At 41.5% G+C, this 15,710-nt stretch overlaps 2 protein-coding genes across 5 annotated transcripts in view; one reads left to right on the top strand and one right to left on the bottom strand.

Moving 5' to 3' along the window:
• spsb3b (splA/ryanodine receptor domain and SOCS box containing 3b) overlaps nt 1-14,999 on the bottom strand; it is a 36,654-nt gene extending 21,655 nt beyond the window's left edge. Inside the window, exon 1 of one of the 2 annotated variants that reach the window (XM_045702550.1) lies at nt 14,834-14,999. Coding sequence is in view for 1 of the 2 variants with exons in the window: in XM_014158853.2 (XP_014014328.1) it covers nt 7,019-7,065 (47 nt within the window). In the remaining variant the exon portion in view is untranslated. Of the gene's footprint in view, nt 1-7,018; nt 7,216-14,833 lie in introns of those variants that run through there. The other variant, XM_014158853.2, reaches the window with a different exon arrangement.
• On the top strand, nt 12-14,574 carry nubp2 (nucleotide binding protein 2 (MinD homolog, E. coli)). 3 transcript variants are annotated; one of them, XM_014158858.2, is made up of 7 exons: nt 12-121; nt 1,337-1,455; nt 11,754-11,952; nt 12,186-12,343; nt 12,593-12,703; nt 12,937-13,006; nt 14,224-14,574. In XM_014158858.2, the coding sequence occupies exons 1-7, from the start codon at nt 106-108 to the stop codon at nt 14,361-14,363; spliced, it is 813 nt and encodes a 270-aa protein (XP_014014333.1). In that variant the 5' UTR covers nt 12-105; the 3' UTR covers nt 14,364-14,574. The 3 variants fall into 3 exon arrangements, with proteins under 3 accessions (XP_014014333.1, XP_014014330.1, XP_045558507.1); XM_014158855.2 differs by having other exon boundaries at nt 1,322-1,455; XM_045702551.1 differs by lacking the exons at nt 12-121; nt 1,337-1,455 and adding an exon at nt 7,300-7,577.
• Nucleotides 15,000-15,710: the final 711 nt, after the last annotated feature.

Raw genomic sequence — 15,710 nt, 5'->3', positions numbered from 1 at the left:
CATTCGTTCCATTGGATATTTGGTGCTCATGTGACGTGAGGTGCGGAAGTATACGGAACACTCCAACAACAGTACAACGACAAAAAAGTGATATATAAAGCAAATATGGAACAAAACAATGGTATGAAAACAATATTACGCTGCCAGTTAATATGCATGTGTAAATAGCTTCCTTATTTGAAAATAAGGCATCTTTCTATTATGAGCTTGTCCTTTGTCAGAACGAGAAACTGTCACATGTTTTCACATTGCTAACGTTAGCCATCTAGATAATTAGCTAACAACTAGCTCTAATATGTTCGGTAGCTAGCTAGATACCGTAATATGTAAACATATTACGTAATTATAATTTTATATTTTTGACTTTATAGGAAGTGGGATAATGTGCTCGAGAAGCTGTCATGTGCAAGGCTAGTGGCGGTGCTTAGCCAAAACTCGACTTGAAGTTCAGTAGCTACTGTTAGCTAGTTAGTTACCTTCAAGTCGAACTTTTGCTAGGCTAATGGTGCAATTCGTTATCTGGCAAAGCAATACTTTCACTTGACTAGTTAAACAGTGCAGGTTAGCGTTTTTCGTCATAAATCTTGTTCTGGAGGCATTAATGCAGAGTGATCACTAGCTGGCACAGCCACAAAGTCTAAACATCTGATTTTAAATGGAACCCAAACGACACTGTTAACCCTAACCTCAAATGAAGACTAGAAAACATTTTAGTTTTCATGAACTTTTTTAATAACACATTTTTGACTTTGCAGCCGGCTTTGCCTGGAAACCTAATGTTGAATTGTATGGAATTATACGTTGGGCAGAAATAGGCGTTTGAATCAGAAAAGTTTCCTCTCACGACCTCTACAAGACAGAATGTTGAATAAAATGATATTTTAATGTACTTTACTGGTTGTTCCTTTTGGCGGTAGGAATGTGATACAATATATTCACATGAAAGTATACCTACAAACTTTTCAATATGCTGGTAGTGCGTTCAGATTTCAATGTCGGGTGTCCAGGCAACAGCTGGCCTATGTAGCGAAGGGGAAATCGCTCAGTTCTGCCTCCAGGACAAGACTCATGACAATAAACGTCAACCTGCGTATAAACTTGAACAGTTGCCTCAGGCCAGGGTCAATGATAAAACGTGACTTGGTCCTTAGAATCTTTCAGTGTCAGTGAACACACAGTAATGAGAGATTTAATGGATATAATTAGTAAATGTCATATGTCCATATCTAAATGGAGTGATAACCTGCTTTCACAGTAATAGGACTTGAACATACCCTCTCTGTGTATTTGTTCATGCATTCATGTCCATATATTTTACTAGCTTGTTTCTCTGCAGAAGGTGGGAACTTGGCCCAGGTCCAACATGTGGTGTTGATCCTGTCTGGAAAAGGAGGGGTGGGCAAGAGCACCCTCACCACAGAGCTAGCCCTGGCCCTAAGACACGCAGGCAAGAAGGTGGGAGCCATCACATTCATATCATTGTGTCTGTTTGTGTTCTGTGTGTGAATCATCACACGTCATCAGGGTCTTTGTATCAAATGGACATTTTTGATGTGTCAACACAGCTCCATTCTGTTAAGCTAACACCCAGATGCGCAGTTGCTTTTCACAACAGAAGAGAGAAAATTGTTTTGCACGTAAACTTGGGGATTTGGCCCAGCCATAGCCGCTGGAAGAATGTGTCTGCGCAAAATCCCACCAACTCAAACAACGTTTGTTGTGCCTCGCTCTGGAAGCGGAAGGTCTCTAGCTGCTACTACTGCTGCCAGACTCAAACACAGCAGACACAGCCAACACGCACTGACAAGTGACAGTCACAAATAAATGGCCAACGTTCTCCTGTACAGGTCAGTGTTGCCTTTATAATCAAGTTAGCCTGCTAGCTATCTAACGTTACCTGCCAACCACCTAGCTAGCTAGCATTATCATCAACAAACCTAGCCCAATAATGGACTAAAGGGGCCAAACATTACTCCTTATAGTCCAAGGACATCCACATGTTCCAAAACACTCCAAATACTCCATCTAAACGTGAATCGATTCTCAATTGCGGTACGGTTCTAGAAACATAAATACCTCTACTTTCATATTACATAAAAACCATTGCACAAATGCAAAATACACACTTACGGTACAGACTTTGAACCAGTTTTAGCACAGTTGCAGCCAACAGGATTTTTCAGTGACAACATGTTTGTGGCGTCCGTCTTCTGTTTACACACAGGTGTTCAGAGACGCAGATAGATAATTAGCACAGGTAGTCTTCCATCTGTTGTCTGTAAATATACACAGAAATATGGCCATGTGGGAACCCTAACCCTTTAAAGGTGCGTAGTAATTTAACCTTTTCTATTATTAATTCTCGCTGATATGAAAGATACGTTCCTTATGTTTCCAAAACCGTACCGCAAGCGATATGTGTTTAATGTTTAGGACAAGGGTTGGGGCTAAAACTTCCCCGCTCAGAAGATACTATAGTCAATAGGTGCTAAAACAATTCGTACCTACTGAATGGGGTACAACAAACCATCCTTACTGTCATGTCAACAATCTGTACATCTAGCTTTAGCTAGCTAGCTAACATTAGTTGAAACAAAGCATTAGGGCATCTCATGAGGTTTATGCCTTTTAGACAATGTAGCTAGCTAGAGTAGACTCCTTCATAGTAAGTACAAAACAGTCTGAATACAAGAGCAAGCTAGCTAGCAAATGTTTGCTTATAGCTACATTGTCGATCACACAAATGTTAGCAACTAACGTTAGATAGCAAGTAGCTAGCAGGCTAACTTGAATATAAAGGCAACACTGTCAACACGGCTCTGAACAGGAGAACGTTTGCCATTTTATTTGTGACTTTGTCACTTGTCAGTGCGTGTTGGCTGGGTCTGCTGTCTGTGTCTGCTGAGTCTGCCGGCAGTAGTAGCAGCTAGAGGATTGTTACCACAGCCACAAAGTCAAAATTGGCTATATCGTAAAAATGTATAATACTAGCTAGAAGCCTCAACTTAAACAATAAAAGCATTCTCTCCACCCGTTTTGCTGAAAAGTTAATGGATGGGGATGGAGAAATGTAACCGCTCTCAAATTCATAGACCGAGCTATGGATGCAATGACTGACCATCCATGATATCAAAATTATAGTTTTAACCATGTTTTGACGCTATACAGTGTTTGTTTACATTTACGTTGTTTATAAACATTGGAGTAAAACAAGTACTTTAAATTCTTATAGTGTATAGCAGTTGAACTAAGCTCATGAGGTACAGTTGAAGTCGGAAGTTTACATACACCTTAGCCAAATGCATTTAATCCTAGTAAAAATTCCCTGTCTTAGGTCAGTTAGATCACCACTTTATTTTAAGAATGTGGATTGTCAGTAGAGAGAATGATTTATTTAAGCTTTTATTTCTTTCATCACATTCCCAGTGGGTCAGAAGTTTACATGCACTCAATTAGTATTTAGTAGCATTGCCTTTTAAATTGTTTAACTTGGGTCAAACGTTTCGGGTAGCCTTCCACAAGCTTCCCACAATAGGTTGGGTGAATTTTGGCCCAATCCTCCTGACAGAGCTGGTGTAACTGAGTCAGGTTTGTAGGCCTCCTTGCTCACAAACACTTTTTCAGTTCTGCCCACAAATCTTCTATGAGATTGAGGTCAGGGCTTTGTGATGGCCGCTCCAATACCTTGACTTTGTTGTCCTTAAGCCATTTTGCCACAACTTTGGAAGTATGCTAGGGGGTCATTGTCCATTTGGAAGACTCATTTGCGACCAAGCTTTCACTTCCTGACTGATGTCTTGAGATGTTACTTCAATATATCCACATATTTTCCTACCTCATGATGGCATCTATTTTGTGAAGTGCACCAGTCCCTCCTGCAGCAAAGCACCCCCACAACATGATGCTGCCACCCCCGTGCTTCATGGTTGGGATGGTGTTCTTTGGCTTGCAAGCTTCCCCCTTTTTCCCCAAACATAACGATGGTCATTATGGCCATAATGGTCTATTTTTATTTCATCAGACCAGAGGACATTTCTCCAAAAAGTACGATCTTTGTCCCCATGTGCAGTTGCAAACCGTAGTCGGACTTTTTTATGGCGGATTTGGAGCAGTGCTGAGCAGCCTTTGAGGTTATGTCAATATAGGACTTGTTTTACTGTGGATATATATACTTTTGTACCTGTTTCCTCCAGCATCTTCACAAGGTCCTTTGCTATTGTTCTGGGATTGATTTGCACTTTTCGCACCAAAGTACGTTCATCTCTAGGAGACAGAACGTGTCTCCTTCCTGAGCGGTATGACGGCTGCATGGTCCCATGGAGTTTATACTTGCGTACTGTTGTTTGTACAGATGAGCGTGGTACCTTCAGGCGTTTGGAAATTCCTCCCAAGGATGAACCAGACTTGTGGAGGTCTACAATTATTTTTCTGAGGTCTTGGCTGATTTATTTGGATTTTCCCATGATGTCAAGCAAAGAGGCACTGAGTTTGAAGGTAGGTCTTGAAATACATTCACAGGTACACCTCCAATTGACTCAAATTATGTCAATTAGCCTATCAGAAGCTTCTAAAGCCATGACATAATTTTCTGGAATTTTCCAAGCTGTTTAAAGGCACAGTCAACTTAGTGTATGTAAACTTCTGACCCACCGGAATTGTGATACCGTGAATTATAAATTAAATAATCTCTGGAAATAATTGTTGGAAAAATGACTTGTCATGCACAAAGTAGATGTCCTAACTGACTTGCCAAAACTATTTTGTTTTGTTAACCTGTTAGGGCTAGGGGGCAGTATTGACACGGCTGGATAAAAAACATACCCGATTTAATCTGGTTACCACTCCTACCCAGTAACTAGAATATGCATATACTTATTACATATGGATAGAAAACACCCTACATTTTCTAAAACTGTTTGAATGGTGTCTGTGAGTATAACAGAACTCAAATGGCAGGTCAAAACCTGAGAGATTCCTTTACAGGAAGTGGCCTGTCTGACCATTTCTTGAACTTCTTTTCCATCTCTATCATTTACTAAGGATCTCTGCTCTAACAAGACACTTCCCACGTCGTCCATAGGCGCTCAGAGCCCGGGAAAAAACAGAATGTCGTCATTCCAGCCCCAGGCTGAAACACATTATCGCCTTTCTCAAGTGGCCGATCAAGGGACACTGGGCTTATGCGCGTGACCCCGACCGCCCCCGCCTTTGGGATTTTTTCCTCTGTTTGCCGAAAAGGAGATTCCCTGTCGGAATATTATCGCTTTTCTACGAGAAAAATGTCGTAAAAATTGATTTTAAACAGCGGTTGACATGCTTCGAAGTACGGTAATGGAATATTTAGAATTTTATTGTCACGAATTGCGCCATGCGCGCGACACTTCTTTACTATTTCGGATAGTGTCTGGAACGCATACGAACAAAACGCCGCTATTCGGATATAACGATGGATTATTTTGGACCAAACCAACATTTGTTATTGAAGTAGCAGTCCTGGGTGTGCATTCTGACGAAGACAACAAAAGTTAATCAAACTTTTATAATAGTAAATATGATTATGGTGAGTGCTAAACTTGCCGGGTGTCTAAATAGCGAGCCCGTGATGCCTGGGCTATGTACTTAGAATATTGCAAAATGTGCTTTCACCAAAAAGCTATTTTAAAATCGGACATATCGAGTGCATAGAGGAGGTCTGTATCTATAATTCTTAAAATAATTGTTATGCTTTTTGTGAACGTATATCGTGAGTAATTTAGTAAAATGTTAGCGAATTCCCCGGAAGTTTGCGGGGGGTATGCTAGTTCTGAACGTCACATGCTAATGTAAAAAGCTGGTTTTTGATATAAATATGAACTTGATTGAACAAAACATGCATGTATTGTATAACATAATGTCCTAGGGTTGTCATCTGATGAAGATCATCAAAGGTGAGTGCTGCATTTAGCTGTCTTCTGGGTTTTGGTGACATTATATGCTGGCTTGAAAAATGGGTGTCTGATTATTTCTGGCTTGGTACTCTGCTGACATAATCTAATGTTTTGCTTTCGTTGTAAAGCCTTTTTGAAATCGGACAGTGTGGTTAGATTAACGAGAGTCTTGTCTTTAAATGGCTGTAAAATAGTCATATGTTTGAGAAATTGAAGTAATAGGATTTTTAAGGTTTTGAAAATCGCGCCACAGGCTGGCAGTGGCTGTTACGCAGGTGGGACGCAAGCGTCCCACCTAGCCCATAGAGGTTAACAAGAAATTTGTGGAGTGGTTGAAAAACAAGTTTTAATGACTCCAACCTAAGTGTATGTAAACTTCCGACTTCAACTGTATTTACACTGAGTGTACAAAACATTAGGAACACCTTCCTAATATTGAGTTGCACCTCCTTTTGCCCCCAGAACAACCTCCATTTGTCGGGACATGGATTCTACAAGGTGTCGAAAGCGTTCCACAGGGATGCTGGCCCATGTTGGCTCCAATGCTTTTCACAGTTGTGTCAAGGCTGGATTCTTTAGGGTGGTGGACCATTCTTGATACACACAGGAATTTGTTGAGCATGAAAAACCCTGCAACGTTGCAGTTCTTGACACTCAAACTGGTGCGCCTTGCACCTACTACCATACCCCGTTCAAAGGCACTTACATTTCTTGTCTTGCCCATTCACCCTCTGAATGGCACACATACACAATCCATGTCTCAAGACTTAAAAATCATTTTTACCCTGTCTCCACCCCTTCATCTACAATGAGCACTGTTACATACACACAATAATGCGGTTATTGTGGATAGTCAGCTTAATATAATAGTTTGTTTAAAATGTTTACATGCTTTGCAAGAGGAACGATTTCCCTAATAATCGTGTTTACATGGACATATCTGAAATCAGACTACTGATGGGACTTTGATAAATGCAGAAAATCGTCAATCAAAATAAACATTCTACCACAGTGACCGTGCTGTTTTTGCGTAAACTATTTGATTCGGAGTTCAGACATATAACGTTTTTATGTGAACTAGAGATGCATACTTGCAGTTTTCCGCAATCACTTCACTCGCGCTACCCGGTTCTGGCATATGCGCAGATCAATTACACCGCTGGAATGCCGATTTTAAGCTGTTTACATGTCCTAATAATTTGAAAGATTGCTCAGAAAACCCCCATGTTTTCATTCCAAAAAAAGCAGAACTCTCAGTGGGCGGCTTTTGTTGTGAAAAGCAAACGCAGATCCGGGCTTTAAGGGTGGGTCAAACATTCAAATGACAATTTCCTCTTTTACTGGCCTCAGTCTGCTTGGTAGCTGGGTGTATAGTAGGCCTATAATTGCATAGTCAAGAATGAGGGCTAGAAAAGCTTTTCCTGGAACTTGACAGTAAATATTACTTTTTAGCAGTGATGCCATTAAGGGGGCAGGTACTGTAGACTAGCGGTTAAGAGCGTTGGGCCAGTAACCAAAAGTTAACCCTCTTAATTAACCCTAATTGCTCCTGTAAGTCCCTCTGGATAAGAACACTTGCTAAATGACTAATGTTAAAAAATAAAAAGAATGTATCAAGAAGATGCAGCCAGCACTTGCCCAAGGATGATGGTGAGTTTGGTGGGCAGAGTTAGAGAGGGAACTGATTGGTCTGCAGCATAAACTGAGGTAGCAGTTGCTGGCTAAATGTAATGAGATTGGAAGGACACACACACACACCAACTGATTAATGGACTGCTGAATTATATATATTTTTATCTTGCTTTGTTCTTTTCGATATTATGTCTATCTCTGAGAAGGAAAGGGCTGAAAATAGCCCATATTAATATACAGTACATGACCTGCTCGTCAAACATCTCATGACAAAATCATGGGCATTACTATGCTGTTGGTTCTCCCTTTGCTGCTATAGCAGCCTTCACTTTTCTGGGAAGGCTTTCCACTATTTTGGAGGGGTGTCCACATACTTTTGTATATATATTGTATGTAGCCGTAGCAAGTGATTGATTTCATGAAACTTATTTCTAACATCAGATAACATGCATATATTAGCCATTTCTGAGACTCACTTGGATAATTCCTTTGATACAGTAGTAGCAATAAAAGGACATAACAGCTGTAGAATATACAGAAATGCTTATGGGAGGTGTTATAGACACAGTATGAGTCAAAAGTTTGGCCACACCTACTCATTCCAGGGTTTTGTAGAATAATATTGAAGACATCAAAACCAAAAAAGTGTTAAACAAATCAAAATATATTTTAGATTCTTCAAAGTAGCCACCCTTTGCCTTGATGACAGCTTTGCACACTCTTGGCATTCTCTCAACCAGCTTCACGGGGCAGTCAGCTCGAAGGCATTTCAATTAACAGGTGTGCCTTGTTAAAAGTTAATTTGTGGAATTTCTTTCCTTCTTTAATGCGTTTGAGCCAATCAGTTGTGTTGTGTTGTGTCAAGGTAGGGATGGTATACAGAAGATAGCCCTATTTGGTAAAAGACCAAGTCCATATTATGGCAAGAACAGCTCAAATAAGCAAAGAGAAATGACAGTCCATCATTACTTTAAGACATGAAGGTCAGTCAATCTGGAAAATTTCAAGAACTTCGAATGTTTCGTCAAGTGCATTCACAAAAACCATTGAGCGTGAATCAGGCCTTCATGGTTGAATTGCTGCAAAGAAACCACTACTAAAGGACACCAATAAGAAGAAGAGACTTGCTTGGGCCAAGAAACACAAGCAATGGACGTTAGACCGGTGGAAATCTGTCCTTTGGTCTGATGAGTCAAATTGTAAGATTTTTGGTTCCAACTGCCGTGTCTTTGTGAGACGCAGAGTAGGTGAACGGATGAGCTCTGCATGTGTGGTTCCCACCGTGAAGCATGGAGGAGGTGTGATGGTGCTTTGCTGGTGACACAGTCAGTGATTTATTTAGAATTCAAGGCACACTTAACCAGCATGGCTACCACAGCATTCTGTAGCGATACGCCATCCCATCTGGTTTGGGCTTAGCGAGGCTATCATTTGTTTTTCCAACAGGACAATGACCAAAAACACACCTCCAGGCTGTGTAAGGACTATTTGACCATCAGATGACGTGGCCTCCACAATCACCCAACCTCAACCCAATTGAGATTGTTTGGGATGAGTTGGACTGCAGAGTGAAGGAAAAGCAGCCAACAAGTGCTCAGCATATGTGGGAACTCCTTCAAGACTGTTGGAAAACCAGTCCTCTTAAAGCTGGTTAAGAGAATGCCAAGAGTGTGCAAAGCTGTCATCAAGGCAAAGGGTGGCTACTTTGAAGAATATCAAATATATTTTGATTTGTTTAATACTTTTTTGGTTACTACATGATTCCGTATGTGTTATTTCATGGTTTTGATGTCTTCACTATTATTCTACAATGTAGAAAATAGTACAAAATAAAGAAAAACCCTAGAATGAGTAGGTGTGTCCATACTTTTGATTTGGTACTGTATATTCAGAGCCATATCCCTGTAATGCTTAGAGAAGATCTCATGTCAAGTGTTATTGAAGTGCTGTGGTTGCAGGTTTACCCGCCTTATCTAAAGCCTATTATTTTGGGGTGTTGCTATAGGCCACCAAGTGTTAACAGTCAGTATCTTAATAATGTGTGTGAAATGCTTAATGTGGTATGGGATGTAAACAGAGAGGTCTACTTTCTTGGGGACCTGAATATTCAGGTCCCCAAGCTGTCCGCTCAAGAGGAAGCTTCTCACTGTAACTAGTGCCTGTAATCTGGTTCAGTTTATTATCAACCTACCGGGGTGTTTACAACCACTACAGGAAAACAACATCCACATGTATTGATCAGTTTTACTAATACTGTTGAACTTTGTTCTAAAGCTGTAACCGTATCCATTGGATGCTGTGATCATAGTATAGTGGATATATCCATATGAAATTGCTTCTTCCAGTTGTTGATAAACATGCACCTCTAAAGAAACAGATTCTTAGAACTGTTAAGGCTCCATCGATTGATGAGGAATTGAAAAACTATGTTTGAGAGAGATGGGGAAAAAAGGAGTGGCTAATATGTCTGGCTGCACATCTGACTTACTGCAGAAACTCAACAAAAAGAAAACAGTATAATGAAGCCAAGATCAATTATATAAAGAATGATGAGAGAAAAAAATACTTTAAATTAAATTATGGACAGAAAGACAAATTCAACTCAGATGGCTTATTCATCACAAAACCATTTGATGTTGCCAATTATTTTAACGATTACTTAATTGGCAAGGTGGGCAAACTTAGGCAGGAAATGCCAACAATTAACAGTCAGTGAGTCATCATATTCATGCATAAAATAAAAGCATTGTAGGTTTGAATTTTGTAAAGTTAGTGTGGGAGAGGCAGAAAAATTGTTATCGATCAATAATGAACGACTTCCTGGCATTGACAACTTAGATGGAAAGCTACTGAGGATGCTAGCTGACTCTATGGTCACTCCTATCTGTCATGTTTTTAATCTGTGTTTAGAGGAAGGTGTTTGTCCTCAGGCCTGAAGGGAACCCAAAGTCATTCCGCTACCCAAGAGTGGTAAAGCGGCTTTTACTGGTTCTAACAGCAGACCTATCAGCTTGCTGCCAGCTCTTAGCAAACTGTTAGAATATTTGTTTTGACCTTATACAATGCTAATTCTCTGTAAACAAATTGACAACAGACTTTCAGCATGCTTATAGAAAAGGGCACTCAACATGTACTGCACTTACACAAATTACTGATGATTGGTTGAAAGTAATTGATAAGAAGATTGTGGGAGCTGTACTGTTAGATTAAAGTGCAGCCTTTGATATTATTGACCACAACCTGTTGTTGAGAACTTATGTTTTATGGCTTTTCAGCCTCTGCCATATCGCTGTTTCAGAGTTATCTATCTAATAGAACTCAGAGGGTTTTCTTTAATGGAAGCCTCTCTAATGTCAAACATGTAGGGTGTGGTGTACCGCAGGGCAGCTTGCTAGGCCCTCTACTCTTTTTTTATTTTTACCAATGACCTGCCACTGGCATTTAAACAAAGCCATCATGCTCTTCATTGTAATTAGAGGGCTAATATAAATATTGTGCATGCCAGTCTCCCTTGACTAAGAGTTGAGGAGAGAGTGACTGCATTGCTTCTAATTTTTGTATGAAACGTGTTGAAAATTCCTAATAGTTTACATAGTCAACTTACACACTTACCCCACCAGACATGCCACCGGGGGTCTTTTCACAGTCCCCAAACCCAGAACAAATTCAAGAAAGCGTACAGTATTATATAGAGCCTTGCATCTCATATTGCTCAAATGAACAGCAGACCTGGTTAAGAAAAACAACATATAAAGCAACATCTCACGGCACAACACCTCTCCCCTATTTGACCTAAATATTTTGTGTGTGTGTATTGATATGTAGGCTATGTGTAATGTTTTAAAATGTATGTTCTGTTCTTGTTTATTAATGTTCTGTATTATCCCCCTAGAGACGATGTCCGCGCCCCAGCGGAAATCAAATTTGTATAATACAAAAATCCCCTTTAAAAATGTATCAGTTTAAGCTAGAGATATATTTTGCATTGGCTGCGTCTCAATCCACCTCATCCGCCGATGTTGCACTTCTGCATCTGCAGTGAAAGGTGACAGAGCTAGAGCGGTGTTTGTCAGACCATGAGACATCCCGAAAATCGGTCTTTTCATAAAATATGTTCACACGTACGTCTGTCTGGTCTGTCTGGTCTGTCTGTCTGTCTGTCTGTCTGTCTGTCTGTCTGTCTGTCTCTATCAGGTTGGGATCCTGGACGTGGACCTGTGTGGTCCCAGTATCCCCCGCATGCTGAGTGTGGGCAAGCCAGAGGTGCACCAGTGTGACTCGGGCTGGGTGCCCGTCTACACAGATGCCCAGAAGAGCCTGGCGCTCATGTCCATAGGCTTCCTGCTGGAGGACCCAGACGAAGCAGTTGTCTGGAGGGGCCCAAAGAAAACGGGTATGCTCAGTCTACCTCGGACTATTAGAGGCCAAGGTGGAGCTTCTACAGTAACAAAAACAATTTAGATCACAGGATCAGCACTCCTCCTTTGAGACGCTTGAAGTAAACCGCCACTTGATCAACATGAAGAGTGTAGGGGCTTACTGGGTGGGACTGTGGTTTCTCATCAATATCCTCTCACGTTCTCTGGCTCTCTCTCCCCCACCACCTGCCGTATGGTCACGTCCCAGCTCTGATTGGCCAGTTTGTGTCTGACGTGGCGTGGGGGGAACTGGACGTGCTCCTGGTGGACACCCCCCCGGGGACGTCAGACGAGCACCTGGCCGTCCTGGAAAACCTGAAGAAGCAGCACAAAGTGGACGGAGCCATTCTGATCACTACACCGCAGGTATAGCACAAGGAAAGATTGGAAGTTGTGTCAACTCCTGCTTTCTACGTTTTATCAGTGATCAGCCTCCTCTCTAGAAGAGAAACAAAGCAGCTTTCGCTAGGGTGGGTCTTAAATGTTGGCAACAGGAAACCTTTTGTTCTGATAAATATCGACCCTTCTCCTGAAGTGCGCACTTGTACTCCCCCTGGTTGATCCATTGTATTAATGACATTATATTGTACTTAGATATGCTGTTTTTCTGTGCAGGCAGTATCGACGGGGGACGTCAGGAGAGAGATCACGTTCTGTAAGAAGACAGGCTTGCGCATCCTGGGGATTGTAGAGAACATGAGTGGATTCGTGTGTCCACACTGCTCTGTGAGTACTCCAATATGCATGGACACTCACACACCATCTGTGCTGTAATACAGTGCTTGTTGCAAACAGGTCTCCAGTTAGTTTTAGATTAGCTTCATGTACATTATTTCACTGGACACAATCGTCAGTCTGAAGCGGTGTCATTTACAAATGTGTAGTGTCACTATTTTGTCATATTAGAATCTCAGCATATGCCAGTTCTGACCATTCTAATATAATGTGTTTGCTGACAGGAATGCAGTAATATCTTCTCCAAGGGAGGAGGAGAGGAGCTGGCCAAGTTGACAGGATCAGTATATTTGGGTAAAAGACACATTTTAATTGAAAAAATGTGTGTTTTTTTTATTTTGATGGTCATTCCGGCGTCTGCATTGGCCGTACAGCGTTTCCTGCGATGCGACCTCTGCAGAAGTCTGGGCATTCGTACATCTAGCACTTCGCAGAGCTTATGTGAAGGAAGCTGTCAAGGAAGTGTGTTTGTGTTTATACAGGATGTACAGCCCCCACCTACCGTCAACCAATCATATCAATGCAGAGCTATACGGAGCCCTTCGCATTGTTAAAAAATGTGGCTCTTCACACCCGCCGTACGGAGCCTCCGAATCGGCTTTTAGGGATATGACGTGTCTTTCATTGAACAGCCACTAGATGTCACTCTAACCCAACCGACTCCAGACCTGTGAAACTGCTTGTCGCAGGCATTTTACAGCAGCGCTGCGCTGATAAAATGGTTGGTCTTCATTGCAGTGGAGTGCTTGTAAGATTTGGGGGTTAGAGCTGATACATCTCAGTCAAAGGGATAGGGGATCAATCTAAGTGGTATATTAATGACCATTTCACCATTAACACTCAACGACCATATGCTTTGTAAGAGTGGAAACCAGTCGGTGAGTAATGAAGCGGCTGATGTAGCTAATGCCCAGAGCGGTGAGAAGCCATATTTAAGGCTGCAGCACTGTTCCCAGCCAACTACAGCACTGCTGTGGATGGAGAGGTTTTGAGAGAACTGTGTGCCATTGATGGGCTAATGTAGACCGTGTGAAGACTACTGGGTAGACCAGGGGTCTCCAACCCTGTTTCTGGAGAGCTACCGTCCTGTACGTTTTCACTCCAACCCTAATCTAGCACACCTGATTCTAATAATTAGCTGGTTGATAAGCTGAATCAGGTTAGTTACAACTGGGGTTGGAGCTCTCCAGGAAGAGGGTTGGAGAGCCCTGGGGTAGACGTATGTAGTAGACTATGGCTGCGTTTCCACAGGCAGACAATTCTGATATTTCGCGGTTACTGGCAAAAGATCTGATCCGGTTGGTCAAAAGACCAATTATTGGCAAAAGATCAGAATTGGGCTGCCTGCGTGAACACAGCCTTTGCATGTAATGTTAACAGCATTTGATCTTTTCAAGTTTTGACCTCAAAAGACACCGTAGTGTGTTGTTTTCTAAAGTAGGCCAGTGTGTGTATATTGTTTTCAATGGTTGCGAAGGCCTCAGATGGTGTGTGTGTGTTTCCCATTTCAGGCTCTGTGCCCCTGGACCCTCTGCTCACTACCAGTATAGAGGAGGGTAAAGACTTCATCCAGACATTCCCAGACAGTGCCACCTTCAGTGCCATCAACAGCATTGCACAGACCCTCCTAACAAGCATACAGAATCCCTGAGCATTCAAATCCCATTGCATATTCAATAGCAATACAGTATCGTAGTATTTAGCCTTTGTAAAATCATGTTGATATATATATTATCGCACGCACAACCGCACAAGACATTTTTACATTGTATCTATCTTGTCATATACTACTGGTATGTAAGCTTCAGAAATGTACCCACATGTAATACTTCACAATTTTAATAAAGTGTGCTGATATTTAATTGAGAGCAGAACTGAGTGCAATCCGCTTCACCACTACCTGGCTGCTAGCAGACATTTAGGTTATGGTAAACGAATGGACAGCTGAACATTCTCTGTCTAGACAGCCATAAATCCGATTACTAAATTCTGTTCCACTATAGACAAACTTAAATTAACATGATTCGAATTTTTTGTTCTAAGCAGCCGAGTCACCAATTAATTACCCAAATCCTATGTTTGAGCATACCAGTGCGTTTCTGTCTTCATGAGGAAACGTACCAGAAAGATGAATGGCTGGAAACTGCGGGTAACGGAGGTCTGTTAGTGATAAACTTCTGGGTTTTGATGAACGGCAGCGATTCAACATGTAAGATTGTCGGTAAACTGAAATTGACAGCCGATCTTCGGGTTAGAGGCAAAAGGACAGCCACCCGCTAGTTTTATGTAAACGGTCAGTTGCTCTGGTGTTTCCTCTAAATAAAAGGGCATCTTTGATCATTTAGGGAAGTATGGCACAATGTCTCCTGATGCTTTACAGCAACTAGCATGAATTCAAACATACAATTTATCACAGAAAGAGCCAAAACAATCCATTAAAGGATTTCTAATTACACTAGACAGAAATATAAACGCAACATGTAAAGTGTTGGTCCCATGTTTCATGAGCTGAAAAAAAAAATCCCAGAAATGTTTCAAAAGCACAAAAAGGTTATTTCTAATTTGTTTACATCCTTGTTAGTGAGCATTTCTCCTTTGCCAAGATAATCCATCCACCTGATAGGTGTGGCATATCAAGAAACTGATTAAACAGCATGATCATTACACAGGGGACAATAAAAGGCCACTTTGAAATGTACAGTTGTCTCAAGTTTGGAGTATGCAATTGGCATGCTGACTGCAGGTGTCCACCAGAACTGTTGCCAAGAAATTGAGTTTATTTTTTTTTACCATAACCTGCCTCCAACATTGTTTTAAAGAATTTGGCAATAGGTTCAACCGGCCTCACAACCGCAGACCACGTGTAACCAGCCCAGGACCTAATTTGAGACCAGCCACCTGGACAGCTGATGAAACTGGGTTTGCACAACTGAAATATTTCTGCACAAACGGTCTGAAACCGCATCAGGGAAGCTCATCTCCATCCTTACCAAGGTCT

This window comes from Salmo salar, chromosome ssa19 (genome assembly GCF_905237065.1).
Source record: "Salmo salar chromosome ssa19, Ssal_v3.1, whole genome shotgun sequence".
Lineage (NCBI taxonomy): Eukaryota > Metazoa > Chordata > Actinopteri > Salmoniformes > Salmonidae > Salmo > Salmo salar.
This window is presented reverse-complemented; position numbering and strand designations above follow the sequence as displayed.

Coding starts and splice junctions, on each gene's coding strand:
- nubp2 (XM_014158855.2), top strand. Junction 11,953..12,185: donor GAGGGGCCCAAAGAAAACGG/GTATGCTCAGTC, acceptor GTCACGTCCCAG/CTCTGATTGGCCAGTTTGTG. Junction 12,344..12,592: donor TTCTGATCACTACACCGCAG/GTATAGCACAAG, acceptor TTTTCTGTGCAG/GCAGTATCGACGGGGGACGT.